Genomic DNA, 15,016 nt, shown 5'->3' on the forward strand with positions numbered 1-15,016 from the left:
CGTAAAATGTGTGTGAACGACGAGCGATAGTAAAGGTGTGAGTGAATGAGTGAAAGGGTGAACGTCAACACTGTAGTGTAAAGCAGCTTTGAGTGGTCATCAGGACGAGAAAAGCTCCACAGAAATACAAACCACTTACCATTTTTCTTAACATAATTCTGACCCTAAAACCAAGTCTTTGTCCTCAGAAAAAACCTGTTAAGGGACAGAACACGAGGACCAGTCAAAATGTCCTCACTTTATAGGTTTTTTTGGTCCAGAACACACACACACACACAGGTAACCCTAACCCTACAGCCGACACAAAGTTTTTCCCCTTATCTTAACCAGAACACATTGATTCCTGACCCTTAACCTTAACCTTAACCTAACCACAATTCAAATCTCAGCCCTGAACATAACCGGTTCCTCACAAATGAGGTTGTGCCTCATTGCAACAGGATTTGAGGACGACTGGTCCTGACATGTGTTTATGCCACAACACACACACACAGACACACACACACACACACACACACACACACACACACACACACACACACACACACACACACACACACACTGACAGGTGCTGTGATCTGAGAAGCCATGGTTCTCCTCTGCCCAGTCAGCTTCACTTGAGTCTTTCATGTGCCCCAGTGGCCTCAGGGGCACTCACGTGTGTGTGTGTGTGTGTGTGTGTGTGTGTGTGTGTGTGTGTGTGTGTGTGTGTGCGTGTGTGTGTGTGTGTGTGTGTGTGTGTGTGTGTGTATGAAGGTGCCAGACTCGTTCCTGGCCGTCAGTGCTCTTCATTACCACCACACAGAGCTTCTGCCTGCCCAACAACACATCACAGAGACTGGGGAAAGTAGGTGGAGAGAGAGGGGGAGAGAGGGAGAGAGAGAGAGAGGCATGTGAAGAGATAAAAGAAATGACAATGAGTAAGAGTGAGACAAACGGAGTGGAGGAAGATGAAGACAGGATGTGAGGGGGTGATGCTGACAGAGGAGTGTAGGTAGGCACTGAAAAATCTTTCTGAAAAAGAAATTAGCAAATCGAGAGACAGAGAGAGAGAGAGAGAGAGTTTGGGGGAAGGTGGGCCAATTTGGTTAGTGAGGGAATGACAGGGAAGAGATAGTAGATAGACTGTAGATAGAAAGTGAGTTGCTTTGTGTTGTTTGTTTGAAGCTCAGTGTGCGCTTTGAACCAGTAAGACTAATGAAGCAGAGAAACGACTGCAACAACCAGCAGGAGCTTTGTTCAGATTATATGTTTGTCAGTGTGTTTCACAATAATATGCAACTTTTAAATCTAAACAAGTGTCTATCACATGTCGGAGATGCATCTCGTGTCGCCCGGAGACACAGGAAGTCATTATTTTATAGTTTTATGTCCAAAATGGACGGAGGCAACAGCAACATTACGACTGAAAACCCAAACGAATGCCCAGAAAGGTCTCCACCTGCCCCGCACTGCTGGTGTATACACGCAGGTGCTCCCTCCGTCAGGTCTGATAGTATTGCTTGACAGAGTCCATTTTTCACATGAAGGACACAGCATACAAATCATGTTACATGTTTTTTCTCTGCGGAGCTCAAACAGAAGTCGAATTCTGACATAAAATGTGATTTCTGTGAGCTTTTTCTTCTTCTTTTTAAAAACCACTTTGTTAAAGTGAAAGTATCGGGGGAGTGAAACACGAGTGTATGTGTGACAGAAGCCGTATGAAGCCTGTCGTGCCTCCAGAGGCGGAGCTGTGTGTCTGATACGTGTCCTTGTGTTTCCACAACTATTCCCCACGTTTAAAATGAGCACACTGTCACACATTAGCATCAGCTAACAACTTGTCTTTTAACAGCATTTTTAATGCTCTCCTCTCTGTAATAACTACGTCAATGTTAAGAAAACAGCAGAACGGTGATGATGATGATGATGATGATGATGATGGAGGCAAACCTGTCTCTGGGCTCTTAGAAAATGTCCTCAGCTCACATTTTTAACAAGATGAGGGATTGATGTGAAACCATGGAAACAAACCAGACAAAAACTCTCCTGCTTGAATCACTCGGCCACACAATTATTGTGCTGCTTCAATCCATTTCCACTCTGTTGTTTTTCTCCACTCTGTCTTCGCTTCGGCGACGTATCCGTCTTTTACTACTGTATACTCTATGTATATATAGATATATATACATATATATGTATATATATATACATATATATGTATATATATATACATATATATATAGACTACTCTATATCACACTTTGTTGTTTCACATTCACATTTTTATTGTGTTTATTTGTCTTGTTTTGATATTGTTTTACTGTTTGGTTTATTGTTTGTCTTCAGGTCTTTTAGGTCTTATGTTTCTGTATTTTATTTGTCTCTGATGTTTCAGCTGTTGTTGACACAGGTGAAACTAGCTCAGGTAAAACACAAGGGAAACACTGCACAGTGATTAAAACTCTATAAGAGCAGGGTTTCTCAATCCTGATCATGAGGATTGTTCTAGAAGTTTCCGCCGCTCCATCACACCTGATTCACACGGTCAGCTCGTCAGCTCTGCAGCAGCCTGATAACGACGGTGTTTGAGTCAGGTGTGTTGGAGCAGGTAAGAAAACTCTGCTGCAGAGTAAAACAATCAAAGTATGACCACAGAAACTGACATTTTCTTTCACACAAGGTTCCAAAAGTCCAAAAATAAAGGTTCAAAGAGTCTTTTAAGCCAAAATAAATAAAATAAAAGTATATCCTAACATTTGAATTTTTCCTTAATACCAATTATGCTACTAATATTGCACGTTTTACCTTTATCAAATGTACATGTGTCCTGTTTTATTGCTATTTGACTCTTTCTTTGTGTGTAATAGTTTTAAAATCAACACGCACACACATTTTCCTGGACATTTGTGTGATTCACTGTGTGAACGCACCATAAAAGTACGTCTATCTTTCTGTCTACGTGTAGAGTGAAGAGAAAAAGAAGCATTGATTACAATTAGCATCGCATTTAAATATCATGGGATTTTGTGTGTCACCGTCCTCATGACCTTTTATTGTGAAGAAGAAAAGTCAAAGAAAGTGAATTATTGTCGTGTGTGTTTGTTTCTCCACAGCTGGAGAAGAAAGACGTGACTCCGCCCTTCAAACCTCAAGTCTCTGACGAGTACGGACTCGAAAACTTTGACACGCAGTTCACTAACGAGCCAGTGCAGCTAACACCCGATGATGAGTAAGTCCTCTCTGTCGTCTTTAAACTCAGAGCCATCTTCATATTTTAATTTTCAATATGACAACAACTATTTCTTAAGTCAGGTAGATGTTCTAGTCTCTGCCACTTGATATTATATGTAAAGTTTTTCTAGCACCACTCACAGCGCTGTACGCTACGTATTTGACGTTCACACTTTTGTTTTGCACTTTTACCTGTTGCACTTTATCTATCGTTTCCCCCTCTACACTCTGCAGTGTGTGTATATATCTATATATATGTACATATATAAGTATAATGCTGTCAAACAGTGACAGGCAGTGTGTCCACACTGAACAGATGGCTTTGAACAATGGGAGAAACAATATCAGGCTCCAGTTAAGTCAAAACAGTACAGTTGTGTAAATATAAATCCCTGAGCTGTTGACATTTAAGTGATCTCGTGCCCAACCACACACATGTTGCAACATCCATATTATAGTTCTGACATCATCAGTCTGTGCCAAAACTTTTACACCCACTGGAAAAACAATGAGGAGCGTCCACGCCGCAAGAAAATAAAAACACACACACACACGCACACGCACACACACACGCACACGCACACGCACACACTGATTCCTTTGCAAAACATACAACTCAGTTTGACTTGGACTCACATCTTTAGCTTCTGTGGTGCTGTTAGGGTTCAGGTGATGGTCGAGTGTTTAATAAAACGGCGTTTTCCATCGAGCCTGACCAGCGCACTTCACGGCACAACTTGGCTTGCTTTTCTTTTTATTCCCGCGCCGTGGGTGGACTGGATGCCAATATCTGTGTCAGCTGCTTCATGTGGGTGACAATAATGAAGTAGAGCGTGACACAGTAAACACTGCTGCGTGATTTGTTTACCTTTCCATTCCCTCTGTTGCCTGGAGGAGACAATGCTCAGTCCTCAGTCTACTGTGCTCGGTTCCTCAATATTGGGACAGTACAGAAAGGCTTTACATCGTTTAAAGGGGACATATTATGCAAAATCCACTTTTTAACCATTTCAATACTTATATTCGGGACTCTGTCGCCAAAGTGTGGAAAAAGAATACTCAGTCATGTTTTCGTGGTCCCGCTTAGTGTAAGTATAGGTGATAAAACGCTCCATGTTGAATTCCCTGCGCTTATGACGACAGCATGCGCATTTCACCGCGAATGTTACCGCCCCACCAGTAAGTTTACTTGGAGAGCTCCGCCTTAGCTCCACCTTAGCTCCACCTTGTCCCTGCGAGAGTGCAGGCGAGGGAGGAAGAGCGGTATTATGTCAACGCGGAGGGACAAGTGTGCTGTTGGTGGCTGCACAGTGGAGCACAGTGTTTTACAGAGGATTTTATATATGAAGCTAATGTGCCGATGATAAAGTCAGCAAACGTGTGTTTGTGTGTTCGCACCACTTCACATCAGTACGTCCTCCATGACCGGAGCACAGACTCAGTCTGATACAGTCACATACAGCAGCAGTTTATGCAGCGATCAGCGGTGGATCAGCGGTGCTGTCCCTAAGTGTTTTTAACTGATTTACAGTTGGACAGTGTTCGGCTCGATCTTTATGTAGGACGTCTCTTCCTGTGACGGCACTCTCGCTGTTTTCTGCTCACGCTGCCATGTTGATATTGTCAGAGAACTAGTGGAGGGAGGGGCAGACGAATAGAGCTGTAAAGCGCTGTAAAGAGGACAAATCAGAAACCCCCTGGAAGAAGTGGGTGTGTGTTTGCCTGTGTCTCATTTGCATATAAAGGGACCATGCACGAAAACCGAGCGTTCTGAAAGGGGCGGGTTTAGCAGGGTTATTGAACTGCTATGATTCTTCGTCCTTATGGTATTTTGACCAAAGCATGTCACTGACATGTTCATTAGGACACCAGGGAACTATTTTAATGGGGGAAATAGGGTATAATATGTCCACTTTAACTTTAACTTTCACCGCTCTCTCGCCCTCTGCTGGCCATGTACGTTGTTTTCAACGGAGCCGGCGAACACAAGCCGCAGAGCCATGTCCGTGCGGATGGAAGAACGGCCGTAAAACAAACAGACCAGCAACGACGTTCGAGCAAACTTCTTTACAGCACTGGCAAACATCAAGAAATTGCAAATACACATAAATAAACTGAGAACAGAGAGTTTATCCCAAAACAAAGCCAGTCCGGTGTCAGACAGTCATTTCCTCTTCCTAACTTCCTCCAACAACAGTTTTCTCTGCGACTTTTCCACCGGCTCTGCCTCGATGAACATCTAAAAGAAAGACTTTGTGAGACCTTCTGATTCTGAGGACTCAACACTCGAGAGCCCTGATCTCGCAAGGCTGGTTTTTCCCGCTAAAAGACAGTAGGGGGAGTGGAGGCGGCCCCTTAATCCTCCCGCAACAAGCCATTTCACCACCACAAGGACTCTGAAGCTGCTAAATTGGGGTAAAAATCCTGCACGGTCTCGCTTTAAGAGATTCTGTCACGTAGCTCTTTCACAGCAGCAAACAGCGTCGTGGCAGTTTAGCTTCTGCAAGCAAAGACAAATTGGAGGCAGAAGGCACGGGTCAGTTGTGGGAGCTAGAACTGTGCCGGTGTGAAAACCCCCGCTGAGGTTCAAGACAGATGATGGAACAAACAAGAGTCCACACAGAGGAGCAGAGCATGGCGTGAGCAAACAAGACAAACAGCAGAGCTTTCAGTTTCCATCACCAGACGCTTTTTATTCCTAAGTAGAAATAAAATAATAAAAGAATGACATTACTGGTGGCGTCAGGACTCAGGTGTGGAGATGAATTTGAGGGAACAGGAACCAGGACACACCGAGGAGAGAGAGAGAGAGGAGACACACGAGGAGAGTTTTCTCTTAATTCTTAACAAGCAGTTAATAAAAGTGTGCTGCAGCCACTTCACTGATCTGTGCAGTAGCATGTAACAGGTCATTACTTTGATTGTACTTGGCAAGTGTGGAACCAATCCATTTAAAAACCATCAGGAGATCCTGAACCAGCAGTGGGTAACGTGCCGTCTCCCCAGAGGACGTCTGCGTCTAATAAAGACAAACTGGGAGCCCCCACCCCCCACACTGACGTTTATCCACCGGGGACACTGTTTTGATTAACGCAAACATGGAGCCTTCAGCGTGTGACGGGAGAGATCAGCAACAGACGCGACGCGGGCCTTCGCCGCTGCAGACCGTCCGCAGCCACTGCACCAGAAAACACACAAACGCGCCCCTGTTTTCCTTTGTGCCGTCAAAAAATGGATTCCATAAGGCTTTGGCGGTTCCTGCCAATAGATATTACCAGGCTTATGTCAGACAGCACTTTCATTTGAGTCCATGCGGAATTGATTTTTCAGGCTCCAGCGTTTATATATTTTTCCTGGAGAGATTTTATTGGACTTGTTTTAGCCGGCGACGCTTAATCACGCTGTGAGCTGAGAGTGAAACACACACACACACACACACACACACGTAATGAAGCGTTATTAGCATTTTTTGATTAGGAAGAATTGTAACATCAAACGGCAGCAGAAGCCGATCATCCTCCATAATGTCCCGCACAAAGTGTTGTGGGATCTTATTATGCCAAAGTGTTTATGGATTACACAACAGCGATGCTAACTGCACATCACTCACCATTGATTTGAACGAGCGCGTGTTCTTCACGTGTTGGAACACAGAGAGGAAACAAGGTAGTTACACAATCACATCACTTTTCACGACGCGTCGTGGACTCTGGCCACGGACCTTTGTATTCATTTTGACTTGTCCCACATGTTTTTCCTTATTTTTTATTCCATTCATTTATTATTAGAGCTGCAACTAACCATTACTTTCATAATCGATCGAGTCATCGTTTGGTCCATAAAATGTCAGAAAATGTTTTGTTTTTGTCCACAAACAAAAATGATTCAGAACATATTCCCTCTTAAGAAGCTAAAACAATCAGAAATCTTGTTTTAATAATGAAAAAAACCTCAAAGCGATAAATCATTTATCAAAATAGTGGACGATTCATCAAGTAATCGATTAATAATGAAGTTCTTCTTCCTATCTTGTGTTTGTGCCTGTTTTCTCCCTCCACACCTGCCCTTCATCTGTGTCGTCATCTCAGTCCTTCCTCCTCGCGTGTGACTCCGCCCCTCCTCACACCTGCAGCTCATTGCCCTCGTTAGTGAGTTTGTATTTAAGTGCAGGTCTTTGTTGAGTCTGTGTCGTGTGTTCTCCTGCTGGTTCTGCTCAAATGTTGTTTGGGGTTTTATTTGAAGTGTTGAGATTTCTGTGTTCATCTCCTGAGCTTGTTACGCGTGTGCTGTTGACCGCGTGTTACGTGAGTCACAGCAGTTCACCGGTCACGTGACGGTTAGGCGTGTCCGTGCAGCCGAGTAATGGAGCTGAGAGCCCAAACAACCCGGGTTTTCCGGTCCGGTGCGGTCACTTGGGCTCGTTCAGACATTTATCTGGAGATTTGACTATAGGAAGTTGGAAGAAGTAGTTCTGGGAAGTGAACAGCTTTTTGTGGCCATTTGTGTTCTCACATGCAGCCTCTGTGGACAGTTTCACTAACATGTGCGTATCAGAAAGCACTTACATGGTCCAGTGTTCAGCAAAGACTCCATCTGTTGCAAGAAATACTTTCTTCATTGTGAGTTCTAACATATTGCCCACAATATAATTAGAATTATATATATATATATATATATACATATACACAATGTTAGATGAATGAATGAATTCTCCCTGTCCTTACTTGCTGCATCTTTATGACAGTGACCCAAAAATACTGGGGACACGACAGTTTCCTGTCAGCACTTGAATAAAAACTGGAATAACATGGAGTCGCGATGTTTAGCTCCCAGTTGCATGAGTTCAATATTAAACTCTTATCACACTGAGGACTTTTCTGTCCTCGGGTACAGGATGGACCTCTGATCTGTGCTGAGACTCATGGGTAACATGAGGTTTAATTGACTCCATATTCGTGCGGACAGTTTACTTTTCTAATTAAATCAACCCATTTCTTCATATATACACAAACAAGATCAACAATTCCAATCAGTATGTCATATTTTCGGCCTGTTGAGTCTTGTAAATGATGTGTTTGACGATTTCCCTCTTTGACTTCACACTTTGTGGTTTATCTCCACAAACAACGCAGCTCTTTTATTCCTTGTTTGTCTAAACGGCAGCAGATGTAATCCACAACAGGATTTATACAGAGTAAATGTTGTGTATGTCATAACCGAGATCTCTGAGAAGCTTAACTTTAATTGAGAACAGCTTCCCGAGGCCCGGCAGGTTCGCAAGAGAGATAAAAACTTCAATATTTACAGCTCTGTGATTTTAAAGACAAAAACATGGCACAAATGTGAAACAGCAACTTTTACTCTTACTTACTTAGGATGTGACTTTTTATCTGGATTTATCCACAGACAACATTTACCAGTCACACAGTACTGACCTTGTTCATTCTCTACAGCATCTGACCCCAAAACCTGCACTCGTCTATAATTCATGTGAATGACAGACCGAGTCGGGGAGAACACGTCGTCTTTAACGACCTTTTTCTATAATCATTTGTTTTCATGCTTCATGAAATTCCCCCATTGATTCGAAATTACACATTTACACCATCGACTGCTGTCTGAGAGTCTTTAAAGCAACAAACGCCACATTTCTCTTCCTCTATTGTGGAATGATGGTGAACAGAGTATAAACATGATCAATACACACTCTGATCTCTCTCTCGAGCTCTGATCCGGCGCGTCTCTGCGCTGTTTATAGTCTCCACATCATGAATTGTACATTTATCGTTGAAAAGTGCTTTGTTGTGAACGGGAAAACAGAAGAAGTCTGTGTTTGAAGAACGAAGAGAGAAACTGGCTGAACTCATACTGTGTGTTTAAGGACGGAAACGATTCATTCTTCTTATTATTATTCTTATTATTCTTATTATTCTTATTATAGAGGAGCGCTTGAACTCTTGTATCGTAAGAGATCGTGAAAACGTCCGTCACATGACCGCTCACACACACACAGGGCGTGAGTGAGGCACTGATCAGCTCTTACCTGCATGAGATGAGAGATGAAACGTTAATCGTGATTCGTTCACAGTTGCTGGTCAACTGTCTTTTTGTGTTAGTGGAAAACCAGCCTGACAATATCAGAGTCCTCAGAATCAGGAGAACACAGCGTGTCTGCAGGTTTCAGCAAATCACATTTAAGACTTTTTAAAACCTTTAATGCCACTTTAAATGCAATTTAAGACCGAAAACACTAGGAATATAGGCCATTGTTGGGGGATCCTGCATGTGCGTCATTCACTGAGACTCACTCAAGTTAATTGAACATAAAGTTTTATTTTTATTTATTTATATATATATATATATATATATATGTATGTTTGTATGTAGTACATTTAGTCAAACAGTAGTGTGATCTGTGGTTCACAGAATTACAAGTGAAATCTCCTTCTGGAAGTCTCGTGAGAAAAAGGAACAAAAAATCTAACATTAAATGATCCTGTCCTAAAAAATGTAAGATCAGTGTTTAACATTTTTAATGAATTTAAGACATTTTAAGACTTGAAGGACGCACGGACACTCTGTTCACAACACGACGCACACACACACACACACACTATGAGTTCAAGGCAGCGATGTTGTTATTTTTGACTGAAGAACTAAACACAGATACAAGCAACATGGATGACGACGTCATGGACAAATGCACATGTTCAAGAGAGAGGAAGTGAGGATTTTACATCACTGTCGTAAAAATATTTACTTAAAAGTGTGTTGTTGTTGTTGTTGTCGACCTCACAGTCGTTCTCCTCAGTCTTGTTGTGACTTCTTCTTCTTCTTCTTCCTGTCTTACATCTGTTGACTTCACAGAATTCGCAGAATTCAGAAAGTCAAAATAAAACACGACACTCGGCGTTGCCACAGGTGCAGTTCAGTTCTTGGGTGGAGACCTGACTGAGGCGTCGTGGTTTTTCAACACCACGACGAGTAATAACTGCACCTTTGTGAGATGACAGGTCAGCGAGCGACGTGAGCTCTGTGTTCATTGAAGCCTTATTAAATGCCCCTCATGCTCTGAAGCCCTGACACATGTCTTCAGGTGCCGTTACTCGCTGATCTTCTCGCTGCTCATTAAGGTTGTGCCGCGCGACGCCTCTGAAGCTCATCTCGGCTCATTTGCGACGGGGTTTGACGACGGGAGTCGCTGACAGAATTTTGGAGAGGCAATTGTGGAAGAGGCTGGGTCGCACCACAGGGGGAGAGAGAGAGTTTGAGTGGGAGAACAGGGTGGAGAGCATCCTGCCACTTCAGTAGTGGAGATATCAACCTGGCATCAAACGCCACGGCACATCAAAAGAAGACGCACGCCTCCTCCCTTCGTCTCGCACTTTATCTCCTCATCCCTTTTCTCTTCCCTCTGTTACCAAGGAGAGGGGCTGACGTCGCCCACTCCTGCTAGGAGGGGGTGACGCAAAAAAAGCTCTCCAGTCTCCCCTCTCTCCCACTCCCGACGGGCTTGGCACGAGAAGAAAGACAAGTGAGACTTGTGTAGGCAGAGAGAAGGGTAAACCCTCTGTGTTCAAGATTTACATTGCGACATTAAAAGCCAGAATCGCTGCAGGCTCTTGCCAGCTTGGTGAGACGGGGGCAGGAGGGCAGGAGGGGAGGAGGGGAGGAGGGCAGGAGGGGAGGGTTCAATGCCAGCTCCCTGATTTAGAAAATGGAAGCCTGAGCCAGGGCCTATCTGTGAGCAGACTGTAGTCCTCTCCAGCCCTGGTCCTGGTGAATGTTTTGCAGAGACAACACGGCTTTATCTGTCTGTCTGCCTGCCTGTCTGTCTGTCTGTCTGTGTTTTTGGTTGGTACAACTTGTTTCCACCGGTTAGAGAACAATAAAGACCACGTCATCACATCCATGTGAGTCATGTACCTCACGACTGACGATGTGCATGGACCCAGATTTTCAATCCCAGATTTTCTCAGAGCGGTTAGTTCAGATTAAGTGGAGTGTGGAAACATGAATGGACGCACACGCGTGTCAGTACACAGTCTGAAAAGCCTTTTTATGTCGTGACCGAGAAAGCTGGTTGTGTTTGGCTGCAACACACAACCGGCCTCTGTCGCCCTCTGTTGGTCATATTTGTCAAGAGCGCCACTAAAAGCAGACATTGTGCAGGTGAATGTCCACAGAGACAGACCCTCCAGATAACGTTGTCCCAGGTGTCGTGTTGTCTGGTGAATGTTTTTCTCTTCGTTGTTTTCATGATGACGAGTCTGATACCGAGACCACAAACTCCAGTATCTACCAATACTGGTCCAGTTAGACCTTCTGAAGACGTGGTTGTAGGTCATTTTATCGACACAGTGAATGTGAAGAGTCCAGTGATAAATGTAGACACTGTGTCATCATGACATCAGACTTCCTGCTCCTACAGTGAGTGCACATGTAAGGACACACAGTGTTGACCTCTTACTTCACTGCTGTCCACAGTCTGATCTGTTTTCATACACCAGAAAACGCTCCACACGTTTCCTCAGGCTTCTCTGCCTCACACTTCACTCCTCCTCCTCCTCCTCCTCCCTCTTCGCTCCTCTCTCTGCATCTGGTAATGCTTTCAAGTCGTAGGAGGGGAAGAAAAAAGGTTTTACATTGGTTGAACACACTGTTTGTTTTGGTCAACTCCCAGACCTTCTCCCCTCTCTTTCATGTGCCTCTCTGTCTGTCTGTCTGTCTGTCTCTCTGTCTCTCTCTCTCAATGCTTGACCTCTCTCTGTGTACAGTGACTGTGCTTCCCATGAGATTAGATGGAGGGAAAATATTTGCTTCATCAGTTTGCCGCTCAGCAAACCGTCAGAAAGACAGAGTCACCGTTTCACTCGCTGGTCCCTGTGCTCTGTGTGGGTGGGACTGTTTGACACTGTGTGACGGCCCCTAACATCAGACCCCACCCACCTGGGACAGCAGGGGGACGGCCAGTGAACGCACCTATTGTTTTAACTTCAAAGTCCCCGGCTCAGCTTCTGCAGGGAGAAAGCCCCTCTGTTGGGTTTTCAGTTCATCTCCACACACACACACACACACACACACACACGTAATCAGCCCGCGTTGCTAAGGAAGTCCGTTTATTTTTACCCTCTGAGATCAATAGTTCTGGGTTTGTGCTGCGGTTACCTGTGATTATGTCTCTGTGGATGGAGGCGAGCGGCATCAACAGGAAGCGTGTGGAAAGTCCGTGTTTTTGTGACGTCATGAAAGGATTTTTAAACGCTGCAGAAAGTGACAGAAGAAGCTGATTGGCTCAGCGTTCTCGTGCCCGTGTGTGTGTGTGTGTGTGTGTGTGTGTGGAGGCATAAACTTCTGCAGGAAATCCTGTCAAATGTCTTCGTTCACTTCCCAGAGCTTCTCAGAGCATCTCAGAACTTCTCAGAGCATCTCAGAGCTTCTCAGAGCATCTCAGAGCTTCGAGCATCTCAGAGCATCTTTCAGAGCTCAGAGCAGAGAGGAGAGCATTCAGAGCATCTCAGAGCATCTCAGAGCTCAGAGCATCTCAGAGCATCTCAGAGCATCTCAGAGCTTCTCGGAGCATCTCAGAGCATCTCAGAGCTTCTCGGAGCATCTCAGAGCATCTCAGAGCTTCTCAGAGCTTCTCAGAGCATCTCGGAGCATCTCAGTGGTCATGATGAAACTGGAGTCTTCAGTACAACATCTCACAGAACACTTGACTGGGAAATAACTTTGACTTTGAAGTCTGTAGATGTTGGTGGTCAAAGTCAACGTGAATGTAATATAACAGGTTCATAGAGTGTGTGTGTGTGTGTGTGTTTTCCTCACATGACATCAAATACGTTTCCATGGTTACCGTGTGGGAATTATGACGACTCGGCCCTGAGTCTAAATTATGTTCATTCAGCCGCGTACTCACTTTCACTCACACACACAGTACAAGTGTCCATGTGTCCATGTCCCCCGGTGGACGGCACCTTTACAACGTCCTCTACAGAAAAGTCTCACTCATAAATGTGCTGCTTCCACTCATGACAAATAGAATAGAGGGCAGTCGTGAAGTGAATGTTACCTGAGATTAAAATCAGTCACAAGAATCAAACCAAACAATTACTGAACTGCAGTTAAAAAGAAAACGTGTGTTAATCAAAGGAAATCTCAATATTTACCCCAGGAGTCTGCGACCGTTTTTCAGTTATTTACAACTTACTGCATGTTAAAATGTTGTTTTAACAGTTTAAAATAAAGAAAATGTAAAAGTTATTTAGAAAAAAAACACTGTAGTTGTACGTCGCGTGTTAAATTAGATGTTTTACTTTATTTTAAACCATATTTGTCAAAAAAGACGATGATTCTCCGTCTTCCTGCAACAGCGCGAGTGAAATGACCGTAATAACCACACGTTGAGCTTTCACAAAGTGCTGCGCTCGCTGTGAAAGGGTGAATGAATTCTAATGAACAACTGCTGGTTTGTGTGTTTGTGATGGAAAAACCAGTGAGCAAGTGTTTACACACTATAGTGTCTCTGCGCAGACCTTGACATTGAGCTCTTGAGTGAGTTTGACGTCTAATTCTCTCTCTCTCCCTCTCCTCAGGGACGTCATCAAGAGAATAGACCAGTCAGAGTTTGAGGGATTTGAATACATCAACCCCCTGCTGCTGTCCACAGAAGAGTCTGTATGAAGGAGAGACACGAGAGCTTCCTCCTTCGCCCACCCACTGTCTGTCCACGCTGCCGTCTCAGCCAAAAGAAAAAAAAACACAGGAGGAAGAAGAGTAAAAGGACAAGAGGGAGGACGCGCTCACTCTCTGGACGTGTCCACAAGGCAGACGCAAACACGAGAACGCGAGAACGCGAGAACGCGAGCCGGTTCTCTTCCTTGGAGGAGTTTGATTGCTGTTTTTCGTTTTTTTTGAGGAAACCAAACTCTTCTTTCTTGGCGTGAACCAGGAAAATAAAGAACATTCCCGTCGTTGCACTGTCCCCTTTTGTTTGTTCTCCCATCAGAATGTCCACCCTCATGTCAAAGCACGACTGGCTTTGTCTTCTGAGCAGAGAGCTGTTGTTGATCCTGTGCCTGCCACCATGAACACAAACACACACACACACACACACACACACACACACACACACACACACACACACACACACACACACACACACACACGTCCCTGGATGACTTTGACAGTTTCCGCTGAGAAACTTCACATTTCACGTGCACTTTCTTTTTTTTTCTCCTCCTCCATTTATTTTTATTTGATGTTTTTTAAAAAACAACAAACGAAACAAGAATGTACAATGACAAGGAAAACAACTAAGTTATTGTGTATTATATTGTAGGTAGTGAATCCAAAATTTGACGATGCCTTTTTATTGATGCGAGTGGCACATTTTTCATCCCTGGAACATTTAACTTTTCCTTTTTGTTCTTCACAAACGATAGTGTGGGGGGGGGCGGGGTTAGTAACCTGGGAGACAAATTATTATTTAAGAAGTGCCTCAAAGATCAAAATGAATTACGTTGTCTCTGAATGCACTTATTGAACATCTCTTCACGCACCGTGGAGCTGCTGCTGCTGCTGCGGCGGCTGCTGCTGCCAGGGTTTCGTCCACAGAGTTCTAAAGTAGAGGGGAGATCAATAGATGACACATGACTTCATTTTTAAACCAATCAGTAATGATTTTTTCTTCTTTTTTTTTTAACGAATCACAAATGAATCAGTGATGACTGAAGCAGGTGCTGGTAAGAGACAAAAAGTCCAAACAAAGGTGAAGTTTGATGTATTTAACACGGCAGAT

The 15,016-nt window shown here is 44.0% G+C and overlaps 1 protein-coding gene across 1 annotated transcript in view; it reads left to right on the forward strand.

Annotated features, from left to right (window-relative positions):
- LOC122777364 (protein kinase C zeta type-like) overlaps positions 1-13,966 on the forward strand; it is a 57,117-nt gene extending 43,151 nt beyond the window's left edge. The window contains 2 exon segments of the mRNA XM_044038552.1: positions 3,099-3,214; positions 13,812-13,966. Of these exon segments, the coding sequence (XP_043894487.1) occupies positions 3,099-3,214; positions 13,812-13,899 (204 nt within the window). The 3' untranslated portion in view covers positions 13,900-13,966.
- The last annotated feature ends 1,050 nt before the right edge of the window (positions 13,967-15,016 follow it).

This window comes from Solea senegalensis, linkage group LG11 (assembly GCF_019176455.1).
Source record: "Solea senegalensis isolate Sse05_10M linkage group LG11, IFAPA_SoseM_1, whole genome shotgun sequence".
Lineage (NCBI taxonomy): Eukaryota > Metazoa > Chordata > Actinopteri > Pleuronectiformes > Soleidae > Solea > Solea senegalensis.